Raw genomic sequence first — 14,708 nt, 5'->3', positions numbered from 1 at the left:
TAGAACACATGAAATACAGAGTTATACTTAGTACCTTATGGTGTGGAACTTTCATGCTCTTTGTAGTGGGCTTTATAAGAATTTTCCAGAGACAACACAAAACTGAAAGCCAGCTGGCTGGTCAAAACCCTACAGCTGGATCAGGACACCTTACACACACACTTCACTCTCAAGAAGAGCAGGTAAAACAACAGGTTTTGAGTTGTTGTTTTTTTGTTTTTTTGGGTTTTTTTTGTTTGTTTTTTTTGTTTTTTGGTTTTTTTTTAGTTTCACGGCATTCGCTTACCAAATTATGCTTAACCAATTATCAGGACAAAGGCATTGACTATCCTTGCACATGGTAAAGCCAAGCCCTGGTTCCCAGCCTGGGGTGTTAGCATCACAACAGAGAGCTGGAAGGATGCAGAGGACTTGAATTTGATAAGAACTATCTGATTTGCTTTTCTACAACAAACACCCTGCAATTTCAAACTAAGCATGCCTACCTGGTAGATGAACCCACTCATCCGTGGGCTTGCAGACAGCATCAGCAAAACATTGGAAAACAGCAAGAAATACCGCTCCTCTTTCTCCTGGGAGGGATAAGCATTTAGGTTAGTGCAGTCTGCAATGCATCACAAACAGCTGCCTCTAGCAAACTGAACCTGTTGCAACTGGAATCACAGCCTGTGAGATCACCCCCAAACCAGCTATTCTGGCTTTTTTTTTCCTTACAGTATGTACCAGTTTTCCTTGCATAGATTTTTCTCTGCATCCTGCTAATCCTATTCCAATCATTGCAGAGTGCCTCAGAAGGCCTTATGTCCTCCAGCATCCCACGTTCCAAACAAGAAAGACTTTTGGGACTACATGCTGCACGGGTTTGTTTTACAGGTCCTCCCTTGCCAGGGAAAAATTGCAACAAGCAATTCAGTGCTAACAGGTGCTTTCCTACAATGAGCATGCAGCACACATGGCTTTAGCACCGCTGGGGAAGCTCTGTGTCAGGCACTGGTGCAATGCATGAGGACCACTAGGACAAGAATCGCTGCAGTTAAAGCACAAGCTTAAATTTTTAAGCTCTGAGGTAGGGCATCAGAGCAGCCCCTGTGTTGCACACAGGATATTTTCTAGTCACTCTCATTTCTCAGTGTAAGTCACAGGGGAGAAAGAGGGAAATTAATGTGCTATTTGACACTGAGATATTTCTTTTATTGAAAAGTGTGTCACCAAAGGCCTGAAGCTATACCTGTGGGGTGCCTGACACACTCCAAAGATGTGCACAGTCTTGCACAGCTCTTCCCAAGGTAAAAGTATTTATCTGCATTATTTATTATCAATTTGTGGTCTGGAAGGAGAGGAGCTGTTGCCTCGCATAATTTACCCCAGGAGCAAGTGAGTATTCAGACACGAAGTCTTTAGCCCACAGAAGGAACACCACACTCACCTCATTTCCTCCAGACTGCACCATAACCTGGGACATGTAGATGATATTTCCCATCATTTTTATGTCCTCTCCTTCCCAGCGCTGGATGGATTCAGAAAGGATTTGCAGCTCAAGTTGTTTCCTCTTCCTCAGCTCCTGGCACTGTGACTGGGAATCACAGCAGAGCTTTGTTAGGTGAAGGGCAGGAGCCAACCCAAACCATCCCAGTTTCACCAGCAACACTCACACAGCCCTGTGGGCTCAGGGATGGTCATGTCAGGCATCAGAAAAGCCTGCTTTGGCTCCATTATATAAAGTCTGTTAAAAAAACACATTCTAGTGATTTATGAAATAATGATTACATTCTAATGTCAAGGAAAGTGCAAACTGCACTGAGCAAACTTTTCTTTCCAAACCAGCCCTACCTCTGAGAGTTCAGGGTCACAATTTCCAAACCAAGCCAGCTGCACAGTTAAATGTCTTTAATTTTGCTACTGCTCAGAGAGATTTTGCCCATTTTGTCCAAACAGTGGAGTTAAACTTCTAGCACTGCAAAGCCCCCACAAGTCAGATGGGTGGATATTTTCTAACCAAAATCTGGGAACCCAAAAGCAGGACTGGGTGGTGCTGTAGATTAGCACAAAAAAGAATCTTCTGAAAGTGCTGTAATTGAAAAGAATGCATCACTGCTGGGGACTGGGGAAGCTCCAGAGGGTGATCAGTCTCTCATCAGCTCTCAGCAAGACAGGACAATGCTGACTGAACAAAGAGTCCTGTAAATCCAAGCAATACTTTCTTTAACTGACCCCTCTGCCAACAGGAAAAATTGCTGTAAAGCCAAACCAGGGCTGTTTTCACCAATTGCTTGGTTTTTTCCAAACCCCTTTTTCTGACAGACATTTTCCTCCTTTCCAATTCATTGACTACCCAGCTCTTCAAAGAGAGAGGCTGCATTACGTCTAGTTTGAAACCACACACATTTGAAACAAAATGTGGATGTTTACTCTGGTTCTGCAACTGTTGTATGTTTTGACAGCTCCCCAAGTGTCCGAATCCAGTGTTCCCAGGACAGAAATCCAAATATAATCCATAGGAGTTAATCACAGTCTGTGCAGAGGCACCGCTGTGAATCACAGCGGCTCCTTGGTCCCTTCCTGCCTTTGCTTGGGAGCCTTCCTGGTCCTATAACAGGACCACATGCCCATCACTAGGGGCACCTCTGACTGTCTAACCTCAAATCCACACTGAACCTCTTTAGTTGTGTCATAATGACATTAAATTACTCATCAGCCAAGTACACATTTCAACTAAAACCATCCAGCACTTACGAGATTTTCTAAAGATTAATGACACCTTGTAATTTAAATGAGTTATTTCCCTGTTAGCTTCCAGAATAAATGGAAAGGGTGTTGAGTTTCTAAGTAAATGTAACATGATCGCCCTTTCCTGTTTTCTATGAACTTTCTCCTCCCTATCTTTTATCTGCACTGCTAAATACTTGCATCTGTCACAAACATGTGACATCTGTTGTGCTAAAGGAAGGAAGCTAGACCATATCTGGAGTGGTTATAGTGAAAGGTTCTCTGTGCCTACAAAGCAAGAGAGACTAGAGCTTTTTTAATAACCGAAAAAAAGTTTTTCCAGGTAAAACCACTGTGCACATGGATGGCTTTTCCCCCTCTATTTCATCTCAGTGTGGCAGGACTTTGAGGTGTGTAGGTGACAGAGTTCACCGAAAAAGGTTTTTTATCTCTGACTCATCCTTTCTCTCTGTTCCACACCGACAGCCATGGCACCTGGAGCCACAAATTACTGGAATGTGGTCCAAGCCTCCTGATGCCCATGGAGCAAAATTCAGCAAAACCAAGAGTTACTCCATGGGCTCAGAGGGGAACTTCCCACTGGCACCAGCACTTAGGTCAGTCACAGCTGTGCTAACCTCTCCCTCCATGAGCAAGGGGTGGTCTAGTTTCAGGTGGCAAATGGTTAGGGAATGGAGACAACAGATGAAAGGGACCCTACTGCCACCAGAGTCCACACGTGGCTTTCAGTAATAGAGGAGAAACTTGGAGATCCACCATCTCTACTCTGAGACCATAGAGCCAGCATGCACTTACTGCAGCCAGAGGAGCAGCTCTAGGCTTGAAATGTGAAATTAAGTTTCTTTGTAACCCATCTTTTCCATTCCAAAAGACCTTTTTTCCTAATGAGGAGACAAATGTCATATTTGACTCATTCTTCATGAAATGCAGACCTGAAATGGAGTGCTCTATTTTAAGAATTGCCACCTACCACAAGGGACTTGAAGGATGTGACAGCTTTCAAAACATCTTCATGATCTGCATGCGCCTCCTAGTGAAGGGAGAGCAAATTTCTCAGCCATCAGCAGCAGTGGCACCCACCCTGAGCAACAACCCATCCTGAGCATCAACCACTGTCCCAGGACACTCAGGGCTGCAGATACAGGCAGCATGGGCTTCAGGAGGAGGCCAAAATCCCCCAGGTACCTTTCCCACCATCTACTTCAACGTGAGTAAAAGCATCTATGCAATTCACTGATACCAATTTAACGAGTGTGAAGTGGCTAGAGCAAGAGTAGGTGTGATTTGACTTAGAACAAATCTGACTTGCAAAGAAAAAACAATGAAAACAGGCAGTGGTGCAGGGTGCACCATCAGGAAGGAAACTTCCATTGATGTGCCAGGTATTCCAGCCTCTGCCATATCAAGGGTGGAAATCAATGAGCATCAAGGGGGCTTCACCTCTGGGTTTAAGGGAGGTTGTGTCTGAGCAGAGAGCTCTTGAGCTAGGTAAAAGCAGAATGGTGACCCTTATCTCTGAACCCTATGCTAGTACTCTCCCAGAATTTTCCACTGAGTCTAGGGCTTTGCTCCTCACCACCAAGTCCTCATGCCAAGAAAATCATAAGGTGTCTAGGTTGTGATGGAGCTGTCCCCACAGCCTGGGATTGCTTACCTGGAATGTGGGATGAGTGGCTGCCCTGAACACACCTGCCCCCTCAGTGGCTCTGCAGCAGCACAAGGAATGCTGTGGTGTACATCCACACTGCACACAGCCATCCTCTTCCCACAGCATCACAGCTTAAACCTCAGCCCTACTGATTCATGCAACAAAACTCCCACACCCAGCTTAGAAACTAAGAGGAATAGGTGATGTGTGTGTCCCCAGATCTACTGCTGAATTGTCTGCAAAGAGCAGGCAAAGAGCACAATGCATATCCTTCAAAGAGCACTTTATCCCTGCATGGGCATGGTGGCTGCAGACAGGCCCAGTTCAGTCCCTGCAGCTCAGCTCAGCCAGGTGAGAGGGTACAGGTAGGTCTGGAGTGTGCCTACCCTGCAGGCTCTCATGACCTCTACTATGCAGGCATATCCCTGGCTCAAGCACAGAAATTGTAATCCTTTGGCTTGATAGTAGGTCATGGAAAAGTGTGCTGAATTAAAACTGGATGAGGGGAAAAAGTAAACTTGCTTAGAAACAGACTGTTACTTCTGTTTTCTTCAGCCCCTTGCACCACCCCTGTGTTTCGCCTTCTGCAGCTGACGTGCATCAGCAGTGAGTAGCAGAGCTCCAATAGCAGAGATCTCTACAGTCCCTGGGGCAAGAAACGTCCTGAAGCAGACCTGCTTCTTGCCAAGGAAGTCTCTGTGCCCATGGCTGCTCTCCCTGCTCCCAGGGGCTCACTCTCCACCCCTGTGTCTGTGATAGCTGCCAGATTCATGTCTGTCTGTGCAGCTCTGCTCTACCCAGAAGCACAACCCTAGGGCAAGGGGTGGGAATGTGCCTGCAAGCCACAGGAGTGAGTGGCCAGGCTTAGGAATCTCATCAAACGATAACAAAAACACAGATTTATTCTCAGCTGGGCAAATAAACAGCAGCTGCAGCCCAACCCTAGACTGTGCTTTTACTTGTGCTCTCACTTTTAATCTGAAAGGTGGATAATGTCTGGGGCATATGGGACATCTCCTTGGAGATGTAAGTACTTTTAGCCATATGATGCTCAAATACCAAGAGGCAGAGGTATCTCTTGAAGATCAGGGTGCAGCTCTGGCAGCATCAAGGGGCAAAGACTGCCCAGAAGCCCCACACCCCACCTACCTCCATGTGCCGCTCCAGCTCCTGCAGCAGGGTCACGTACTTTTCCAGCCTCAGGAAGGGTTTGCTGAGGCTTGTGGTCAGGATGAGAATGCCTGGGCTGGCTGCACCCTGGCTCTCCATGAACTTCTCCAGCTCATCACTATAAAAAGAGACAACAACAACAAGGAGGGCTCTCAGAACTGAGGGCTGTGTTTTGCTGCCTCCCATGCTCTCCTGATGGCCAGGGCTCTGCTCTGAGCTGGGCCTCTTTAGAGGCAGCAGAGAATCCTCTCTGAGCACCCCCCCCACCCACCACCAACTCCATGGAGCAGGCAGGGAGCTCCTAGCCAAGCAAGACCCTTCTCCCCTGGAAAGCAGGGCAGGATGTTGTGTAGCCACAGGGGTTGGAATGCACAGCCCCTGGGGCACACTGGTGCCAGCAGCTGGTCCCCAGCACAGCAAAGTGGCATAGGGCCAGGTATCTGGTGGCTGGGGAGAGGGGGAGGAGGGCAGCACCCGCATAAGCTGGCACTGTGCTGGAGGAGGCTGAAGTAATGCACTGGGACCCTGCTGGAAGCTGTGATGCAGGTGACTGCATGTATGTTGCTCCAGAGAACATGGCTTCTGTGTGTCAGTACATTTGCCAAAGCTGATTCTTTGGTTGGTTTAGGAGAAGAGGTGAGACTCAGGAATCACATGAATGAGTCATTTGCTGGAGCCAGGCTTGTTGTTACACTGAATAAAAGCTGGGTTTCAGCAGGTAAGTAAATACATTGTGAGTTCCCATTGCAGAAAGGGAAGACTTAAATACTATGGATGTGGTCCTGGCTTTCCCATCATTGCAGGGAGGACAGCTAACCTGCATTAGGGATGACACAGTGGTAGCAACCTGGGTTGGCACACTTTTGAGCAGGACATCACACAAATTCAAGTGTCTACTTACATGGGTCATGTTGAAGAAAGATGTTATTAATGTGATCTACCAATGACCCTGAAAATCAATCATTTGGTTGAATAGAAGCTCAATTAATAAACTGGGCAACTGGGTGACTGGATGACCAACGATGTGCTCCCCCCACCATGGTGCCACAGGGGAACACCCTCCCATTTGTCAGTGTGTGAGCACTTGACCAGTGGGTTTGAAACAGCATCTGGGTCCTTTAACAAGTAACAATCACAGATGATGCTACTGCCAGAGCTGAGGCTGCCTGTTTGACACAAGGTGGGAGTCCTGTATGTGCAAAAAGGACCTGTGAGATCAGCTCTGAACATGAGCAGTGGGAGCTGTCTTCATGCTGAGGCTGAAAGGCCCGGCTGAAAAACCCAAAGCTCCAGCAGCAGGAAATACCCTTGCCCTATTGTCAAAACACAGGTCAACAGCCATGCCAGGCCAAGTATTAATAACAAAAGTTAACTTTTTAAAGGAGTCTGAATCTCCTTCTTCATCACTCACCTGTGCTGTGTGAGGACATTCACTGCTGAAGGGTGATTAGCACAGTACGTCAGGTACAGGGCGCGGAACTGGGGCATCAGGTTCATGAAACAGCCTCCCACATGCTGCTGGTTCTCGGGGAGCCTACAGACACCAACACACCAGCCGTGCTAAGCCTCTGGATCTGCACCCTGCAGCTACAGCACTCTCAGGGACCTGCCCAGGAACTCCCCACTGCTCAGGGGCATTCCCAGATCACCCCATAACTGCAGCACTGAGCAAAATACCCACACCTGCAACCTGGGGAAGAGGGGGATCCTCAGGTGGGTCTGGGTTCCTGTGGTGCAGACAGAGAGCATCACAACCCATTATCAGCCTCAGATAACCTGTGACACAACATGGTATGTCTCACCAGCAGAGCTACAGCTGGGATGATGAGGATGAAGACGTGCTGGACCTAGGGGCAGTGCAGGGGTGGGTCCCATTCTCTGGGCTGCCCATGAATATGAAAAACCAGAGAAAGAAGGAGAAGCCACAGCCTGAATATATGCCCAATATTCAGTCTTTCCCCATTTCTTTTCAGCCCTTAGCTAAGGCTAAGCATGTCTGTCAGCCTCCCTGCAAGAAATTATCACCTCTAATAATTTGCTCTTTGCTCCCTGGCAATTCCCATCCTCATGCCTGCCAGATCTCCCACCCTGCATGTGTCTGCATCTTTGGGTGAGGCACACTTTTGTGTCAGGTCTAGTGAGACTCATTCAGCAGATGCCTTAACACCAGCAATGTCAGAGTTCCTTCTACCTTCCCTCCTGCCAAAGTATTGCCTGCTACCTTTCTTCAGTCCTGTTATCTTCTATATTTAACAAGTCTAAGACAGCAGACAGGAGGAACATTAATGAATATTTCTATGTATTTATTACTTCTATTACTATTACTTTTAGCTACAATTGAAAAGCTTAACAACCTCACTGCTATGACATGAACTTACTTTGCAACTTCCTCCAAGGCTTGGTTCAGTGTTTGCTGAAAAGCAGAGATTTCTTCCATGTTTCCCAGCAATGCCATGATGTCCCCGGCACTGAGCCTACAAGAGCCACACCACCAGTTACCATCAAAGAGAAGTTGCTCTCAGGAGCACTGCATTTTTATTCATCAGCAGTCCTTCAAAAAAGACACAAAAATTTCCCTTTCCCAGATACAGCATCAGACAGAACACAAAACTCATGATCTGTGAGCTACAGACCACAGTCTCCTGAAGATGTCTGCTGCCAAGGATTATTTTAATTGGACTTTAATCACTTAAACCCACTAATCTTCTCAGCTCTTCAGCTGTCTAATAGACACAGACAGATGGGATTTGAGCCAGAGGTGGGGAGGGAGGTGTGTGCAAAGAGACGGAGTTTTCTCTTCAGGGATTCATGCCGTGGGTTTCCCTATGGGAGGAGAGTCCTAGTGGTATGGGGCTTCTTTGTTCCTTGAGTGAGGCTGGATGTTTCCAAAGCTAATGTGCCTGTTTCTGTCATCCTAAGAGTCACTCTCATACCACTCTCATTTAGGCCTACAATACTGAGAGCACAAAAAATTTTCCCACATGAAGATTTTGGGAAAGGAGAAGTGACTGAAATACAGAGGCCTTAAAATACCACTCTCCCATCTCTCCTGACTGAACAAATGTCTAAACACATGCCCTCTGTCCATGACATCCCAAGGCTCCCACAATGTTCTTTCCACCTCAGATGCCCTTATATCTTACTTATCGTAAGACTGGAGGGGTCTTAAGTAAGTTCCCAGAAGTGACTGTAGTTCCTTCGCATAATCTCGTTCTGTTTCCAGAATATTTTGCAACACCTAGGGTGAGAGACAGAGAGCTGAGAAGATCTTTGTACTAGCAAATTAGTCAAAAGAATACAACATCAGCTTCCAAGACTGGAAAAGCATGGAAGTGTATTTTAAGTCCAGAAATTACATTTCTTAACGCAGAACCCAGAACACTCAGGAAAGTCCTGGTGGTCAAATATTGAGATTTGACTTTGCAAACTTGGGGAGATCTGGAAAGCAGGTGGTAAAGGCTGCTTCTGTGGCAGATCAAGCCAGGGCACACCTCATTTGCCACTTCAGGGATGTAATACTCTGGTTTGGTCCTGCTAATCCATCTCAGCAGCTGGTTTGTCTCTGGCCATACAGCAGGCAAAGCCAGTGCCTGCACACTCCCAGTCAGTACTCCAGTTTCTCAGTGCTGGAAATGGTGGAGGTGGCTTCCAGTTCCCTGGACATACTGCTTCTATTTTGCTTTGCTTGAAATATATTTAGATACACTGATCAGCAGGATTCAACTCCAGCACTGAGAGCCAGGGATGCTCACATGAGGCATCTTCACTCTCTTACACCACAGCCTGGATACAGGGGGAAGGTAACTGCCCCTGCTTTGCCAGACCTCCTCACTTTGGCGGCAATATGTAAAGGAGGGGATGTTTTCCCACCCCTTCTGCAGCAGCAATTCATGGCCAGGCAGGCTGTGGACCTGCTCCAAGGCCAAGCCCAGTTACAAAGCCAGGCCATGAGCTGTGGCAGCTGCCCATTCTCCGAGGCCTGCAGCTGCTGGCAGAGGCACAGAACAGGCACCTTGGGGTGTAACATCTCCAGCCAAACCAAAGAAAGGGGCCAGAGCCCTGATTTGGCTTGCTTACACCACGACATTATCCCCATCTTTATCAACAGGAAATACTGTGCCTTATCCCCTGCATTGATTTGAAAGCTGTCACCTCTCCTTAATTGTCTCAGTTGTCTACTTCAAGTCTCTACTTTTGACATCTTGCAGTCACTTCCATTTGTGGTTTATTGTCTCTGTGGCCTTGAATCAAGGGAATGGAAACAGCTGCATTTAAACACCAAGTCACATCCCCAATTGTTACAAATTGCTTCAATGATTTTGAAGGGAAGGAGCCACTTCAGAAGATTAATAACATGTTACTTATTAAAATGTATGATCAGCACATAAAAACTTACCACCGGGTAATAATTCTTTGTTAGTTGAGTGTTTTCTAGCCCTTTTAATGCTTTGGGAGAGAGTGGTTTCTCTGTACAAAAAAAAAAAAAAAAAAAAATCCATGAATAAATTACAGTGCTCTGCTCTCATCGCATCAGAAAAAGACACTGCCACATTATGTCCAGCAAACGTGACTTCACTCCTGTGACCACAAAACTTCAATTGCAGGGTTTGTTTCCCCATTTCACAAAAAACTAGGATAAAAGCAGTAGTATGCATGACACTGACAGTGGCATAGTGAGTCACACCAGAAGCTTTGTGCAGCCTCTGCCAGCCAGTGTCCAGGTTTGCTCCAAAATCCCTGGCAGCAGCCCAGTATCTGGAAATGTTTCAAACTACAGTGTTGCTTTACCTGGCCCTAAAAACTAAATTTGTTTTTAAAATTGGGTGTCTGTCAGAAGTCGCAGGTACTGTGCTTTTTTCCAGGTGATTCACAAGGCACTTGAAGCCAACCCAAATCAATATGCTGACCTCCAATCCCCGCAGTCACTTGTGATGCAAAATCCTTCTCTGAATGTAGATTTAAATTAAAAGTTCCTAAAACCATGAAAATCAATTCTCATTCTGCATTTAATAAATCCCTGTGGATGCCTCCAGCACTCACACTCACACACATGGACAAATCCCCGCTCCAATTTTCCTTCCCTTCCAGCAGCATGCCTTTGCCAGCAACACCATCCCTGCTCTGGACTGGGGCAGGCAGGCAGAGCAAGGCTGGCCCAGTCCTGGCCACACTGAACATACTGAAACAGCTCCATTCAATGTGCAGCAGCCAGGCTCTCCTGTCTCCCTGCAATCACTCAGACAAGGCAATTACTTTCACACTGATAGCAGAGGAGAAACTTGAAATTGATACATTTACCCTCTTTATGTACTGTCTAATTATTGCCCTTATAGTGCTTCCTGTCACTTCCAGCTAAAGGCTCACAGGAGCTCAGCTCTGCAGTTATTTCACAGAATATTTCCAATCAAAGGGCACACTTAGGACACAGCAGAGGTATGGACACTGCTGAAAAACAAGTAACTGCATTCAGAGGGACAAGTCTTACACTATGGAGGTAGGAACAGCAGCTCCCTGCCAGCTGCAGCCCCAGCAGCGTTCCTGGGGCAGGGAGGGTTTACTGATGGGCCCTCATTCCTTGCTTGCAATACAGACACATCTCCTGAGCATGCAGACACCAGGGCAACAAACCCTCCTGCCACGTGGAATGGTGCCAAGAGAGCATCTGGAGGGAAAAGCTCTGCAGACAGAAAAATCTGATGGGCTCTTACATCAGGATGTCTGAGAGACTGGCCCTTCACTTCAGTGAGGCAGTGTCATGTCATGCAACTCCCATCTAATTTTCCTTATAGGACTCAAGTTTGCTCTCCTTTTTTAAAAACATCTCTTTTCCCCTCACTGAGTTAATTAGTGATTCCTGAGTTGTGCCAGACAAGCCTTTAATCCCTGCTGCAACTTCCTGCTCCAACTCAAACATCATTTCCCAGAGGGAAACACTGGGAGATGAGATATCCTAACAATGATTTTTTTCATTTAGAATTAAATAAAAATGGACCTAATTCTGAGCACTAAAGAATGGATTTTTTTCTTCCCTCCTTTGCTTTATTTTTGCAAGAGTAGAAACAAGGACGTCCAACCGGCTGCACATTTTGCAGCTACTTTGCAGACCCCTGCTGGCATCTCAGTGTTTGAGGCCAGAGCAGATCCTGAGCCATAGAACCAGCACCAAGCACACCATTGGTCTCTGTTTATGGTAAGTCCTCAAGGCCCATTAAGGAGTTAAGCTGCATTTTGCAAAAAAACAGTTTAATCTCAGACAAAGGCCTGGGCAGGGATGAGCTGCTTGAATGGATGTGTAATGCCACAGGGCAGTTGGCCAGGGGCTTCACATCATCACCACCCTATGTCTTGGTACAACCACATCACAGAAAATGTTAAGGACACTCAAGACAAAGCTCAGTAAAGGCAGATGTCACTGACAGATCATCCCCTCCTTCCTCCTTTCTCAATATTGCAGCAGAAGCACCTGGGGGAAAATGTACTTTGAAATCAACCATCACCATGGACCAAAACTGGGACCATGCCCTGTGGCCATGCATTTTTGCTGGATTCCACACCATGATAGTGAGCACCCATTCCACTGATGCCTGAAAAGACAGGATCAAACACAAATACATTGCCTGAACAAGGTCTCTAACAAAAAGCTAGTTCTGTGCTCAGACACTGGAATGACCTGATAGTTCCCCAGGACAAAGGAGACCCACATCCGTCTCTGTCCTCATCCTCTGACAACATCCCTGCTTCCATGCTGCTGGGGCTTGGGGGGAGCAAGAGAAAGACAATTTTTACATTCAAGCAATTCATCTGAAACACTGCGCTTTACCCTTTCACTCATCCTTCCATTAGCCCAGCTGTCTCAAGTACACAAACTCTCCTTAATAAATAGCAGAAATTTCCCAAAGGCACGAGGGTCTTCACTGCATTATGCCACTGTCATTCAATCAGCCCTTGAAAGCAATTTGCTTACCAGTAGATTTGATTTCTCTGACGTAGTTGCTTGGGAACCAGCCTGTTTTTCCATTCAGGGTGCCTTCCCACCAACCCCCTTCTTCAACTCGGGTGACATAAATAATGTCTCCTTTGTTAACAGAGAGTTCATCCTCATTGGTCTGCTTAAAATTGAACCTGGCCTTTACCACCAGCTGATGACTGCCATTCTCAGTCATCTCCTAAGGAAAGAAACGTGGAAAAACATCAGTAAATAGTCCAAAAAAGCAGAAACCACTAGGACAAGCCATTGTTTTTCTCTGTTGTGACAGCTGTTTTTTCAGTATTGCTCTGTATAACAACCAATAATATCTTGCTGTTGTGTACACATTCCCTTCAGAGGACCACAAGGTCCCTCCGAAGCCTTAATTTACTTTCCCAGTGCAATGGGTGGCAGATAAGAATCACTCTTCTCATGTCACACAGAGAAACACTGCAGTTTGGAGAACCTGTGGGACTCTCTCCAGCTGAGACAGCAAACCCATGAGGGAGATCAGGGGAGAACAACCTCTGGTGTTGACCCAGAGGTATGAATGAAACTCCTCTATCCCCAAGGCCATCAAACCACATGATTACACATTAAATAAAGGGTACCACAGGCTTGGTCTGCCTCCGTAACCCCCTTGCTGACTGGGAAGCTGTGCCGTTGGAGTCACTCTGGGCGTCTCCAGCCGCGGAGTTAAGAGAGGACAGATGTGAACATGGCCCTTTTGACAGCTGATCTGGGGAAACAAAACAACATCTGAGTTTTACCCAGCTGTCCACCATCCCTCCACATCACAGCAAAACAGAGTAAAGCCTGTAAAGAAAACAGGAACAGGGCACAACAATTCAAAGCACATCTATCAGAGCAGGACAAGTGCATGGCATCTGGAGCATGGATACTCCCAGTCAGCAGTGAGGGTAGTTTTCTGGGCTGGGATAACCCTTCCATCATGGTAGAAGTTGAATTGCAACCCAAGGCACTCCTAGGTTGTGCCAGCTCTGCAGCCACATGTCCAATTGCAGTATTTCTTTGAAATCCCCCTTAAAACTGTAGAAGAGTAAATAGTACTCAGTACTGTGATTCCCCACTGGGAATGTTTCTGGGATCCAAGTAAGCACTGTTGAAGGTGAGTCAAAGTTTAGCTCTCCAGTGAATGCTCTGAGGTCATCTCTGCATCTGCAGTGTGGGCTATTCCACTGTGTGGGGAGGAATGCTGAACACTCGGCCAATACAATCACTCTTCTATTTAGAGGAGTCCTTCTGGGTTCATTATCCAGCTGAGAGAGGTTAGGCACTATTTTGATTGCTGTCCATGGACCGTTGCCATTAGTCATGTGAGAGAGGGTTTCAAGCCATGCCAAGGAAGGACAGGAGTGTCATCCCCAGGAGATGAGCTGCCCATGGAAAGACTCAGATCATCCCAGCAGCTCCTAGAGCTGCCTCCTTCACACACTCAGAGCTCTTTCCTTTGCAAACCAGTCTCTAGGCTTGCTTCTGTCCGCATCTGATGCTGGAGGCAATGCTGCTGCTCTGACACATCTGTTTTCATAATTAGTGATTTGTTTCTATATTAACACCAAAAAAATTTCCAGAGTGTAAAACGTTTCCTTGTCTTAACTGTGCAGAGACTTAGTAGCCTTGTTGCTAAGAGCAGTTCCAGCTCCTCCAGGATCTGGCAGCATTCAGGCCTAGAATCCTGTTGGATGCTGCAGAGGCGTAAAAACATGGGATTCAAGCCACCCAGTAATTCCCAGTACTTCACTGCTACTGCACCCCTCACCACACTCTGGAACACTACCCAGATCACCTCCTTTCTGTGTCCCATGGTGCTCAAAAGACACAACAGCAGATATTAACATTTCAGTAAACTGTGAAGGACTTTTAAGATTGGTCTTGTAGCTTCTCTTCAGATTTAAGAATGTTTCTGCATTCCAGAGCTGCAGTTTTCCACCTACAGTGGGGACCTTGTGTGTCCATCGACCTCAAAAGCAGAACAGAGCAGTCTGCAGAAATCCCTGCGCTGGGTGTGCAAGTCCCTGGACCACATTTGGAGCTCTGCCTTGAAAACACTGCAAGAGGAGAGGGTGATACAGCCATGAAATGTGAGCAAAAATCAGAAAAGACAAACTCCAAGGCTGCTTTTCATCTAGTCTCCTTCAGTCTGAATGTCAGCATGGAAAACTCATTCTGAAG

At 46.6% G+C, this 14,708-nt stretch overlaps 1 protein-coding gene across 7 annotated transcripts in view; it reads right to left on the bottom strand.

Annotated features, from left to right (window-relative positions):
* The window catches only part of ARHGEF6 (Rac/Cdc42 guanine nucleotide exchange factor 6), a 39,160-nt gene that overhangs the window by 12,258 nt on the left and 12,194 nt on the right, over nucleotides 1-14,708 (bottom strand). For 4 of the 7 annotated variants that reach the window (XM_058847694.1, XM_058847695.1, XM_058847697.1 and 1 more), the window contains 10 exons: nucleotides 13,124-13,251; nucleotides 12,510-12,711; nucleotides 9,942-10,012; nucleotides 8,689-8,783; nucleotides 7,924-8,019; nucleotides 6,957-7,079; nucleotides 5,525-5,663; nucleotides 3,698-3,757; nucleotides 1,427-1,573; nucleotides 486-572 (listed from right to left, as the gene is read on the bottom strand). In XM_058847694.1, coding sequence (XP_058703677.1) covers nucleotides 486-572; nucleotides 1,427-1,573; nucleotides 3,698-3,757; nucleotides 5,525-5,663; nucleotides 6,957-7,079; nucleotides 7,924-8,019; nucleotides 8,689-8,783; nucleotides 9,942-10,012; nucleotides 12,510-12,711; nucleotides 13,124-13,251 — 1,148 coding nt within the window. Of the gene's footprint in view, nucleotides 1-485; nucleotides 573-1,426; nucleotides 1,574-3,697; nucleotides 3,758-5,524; nucleotides 5,664-6,956; nucleotides 7,080-7,923; nucleotides 8,020-8,688; nucleotides 8,784-9,941; nucleotides 10,013-12,509; nucleotides 12,712-13,105; nucleotides 13,252-14,708 lie in introns of all 7 variants that reach the window. The other 3 variants (XM_058847700.1, XM_058847696.1, XM_058847699.1) reach the window with 3 other exon arrangements.

This window comes from Poecile atricapillus, chromosome 12 (genome assembly GCF_030490865.1).
Source record: "Poecile atricapillus isolate bPoeAtr1 chromosome 12, bPoeAtr1.hap1, whole genome shotgun sequence".
Taxonomy (NCBI): Eukaryota; Metazoa; Chordata; class Aves; order Passeriformes; family Paridae; genus Poecile; species Poecile atricapillus.
This window is presented reverse-complemented; position numbering and strand designations above follow the sequence as displayed.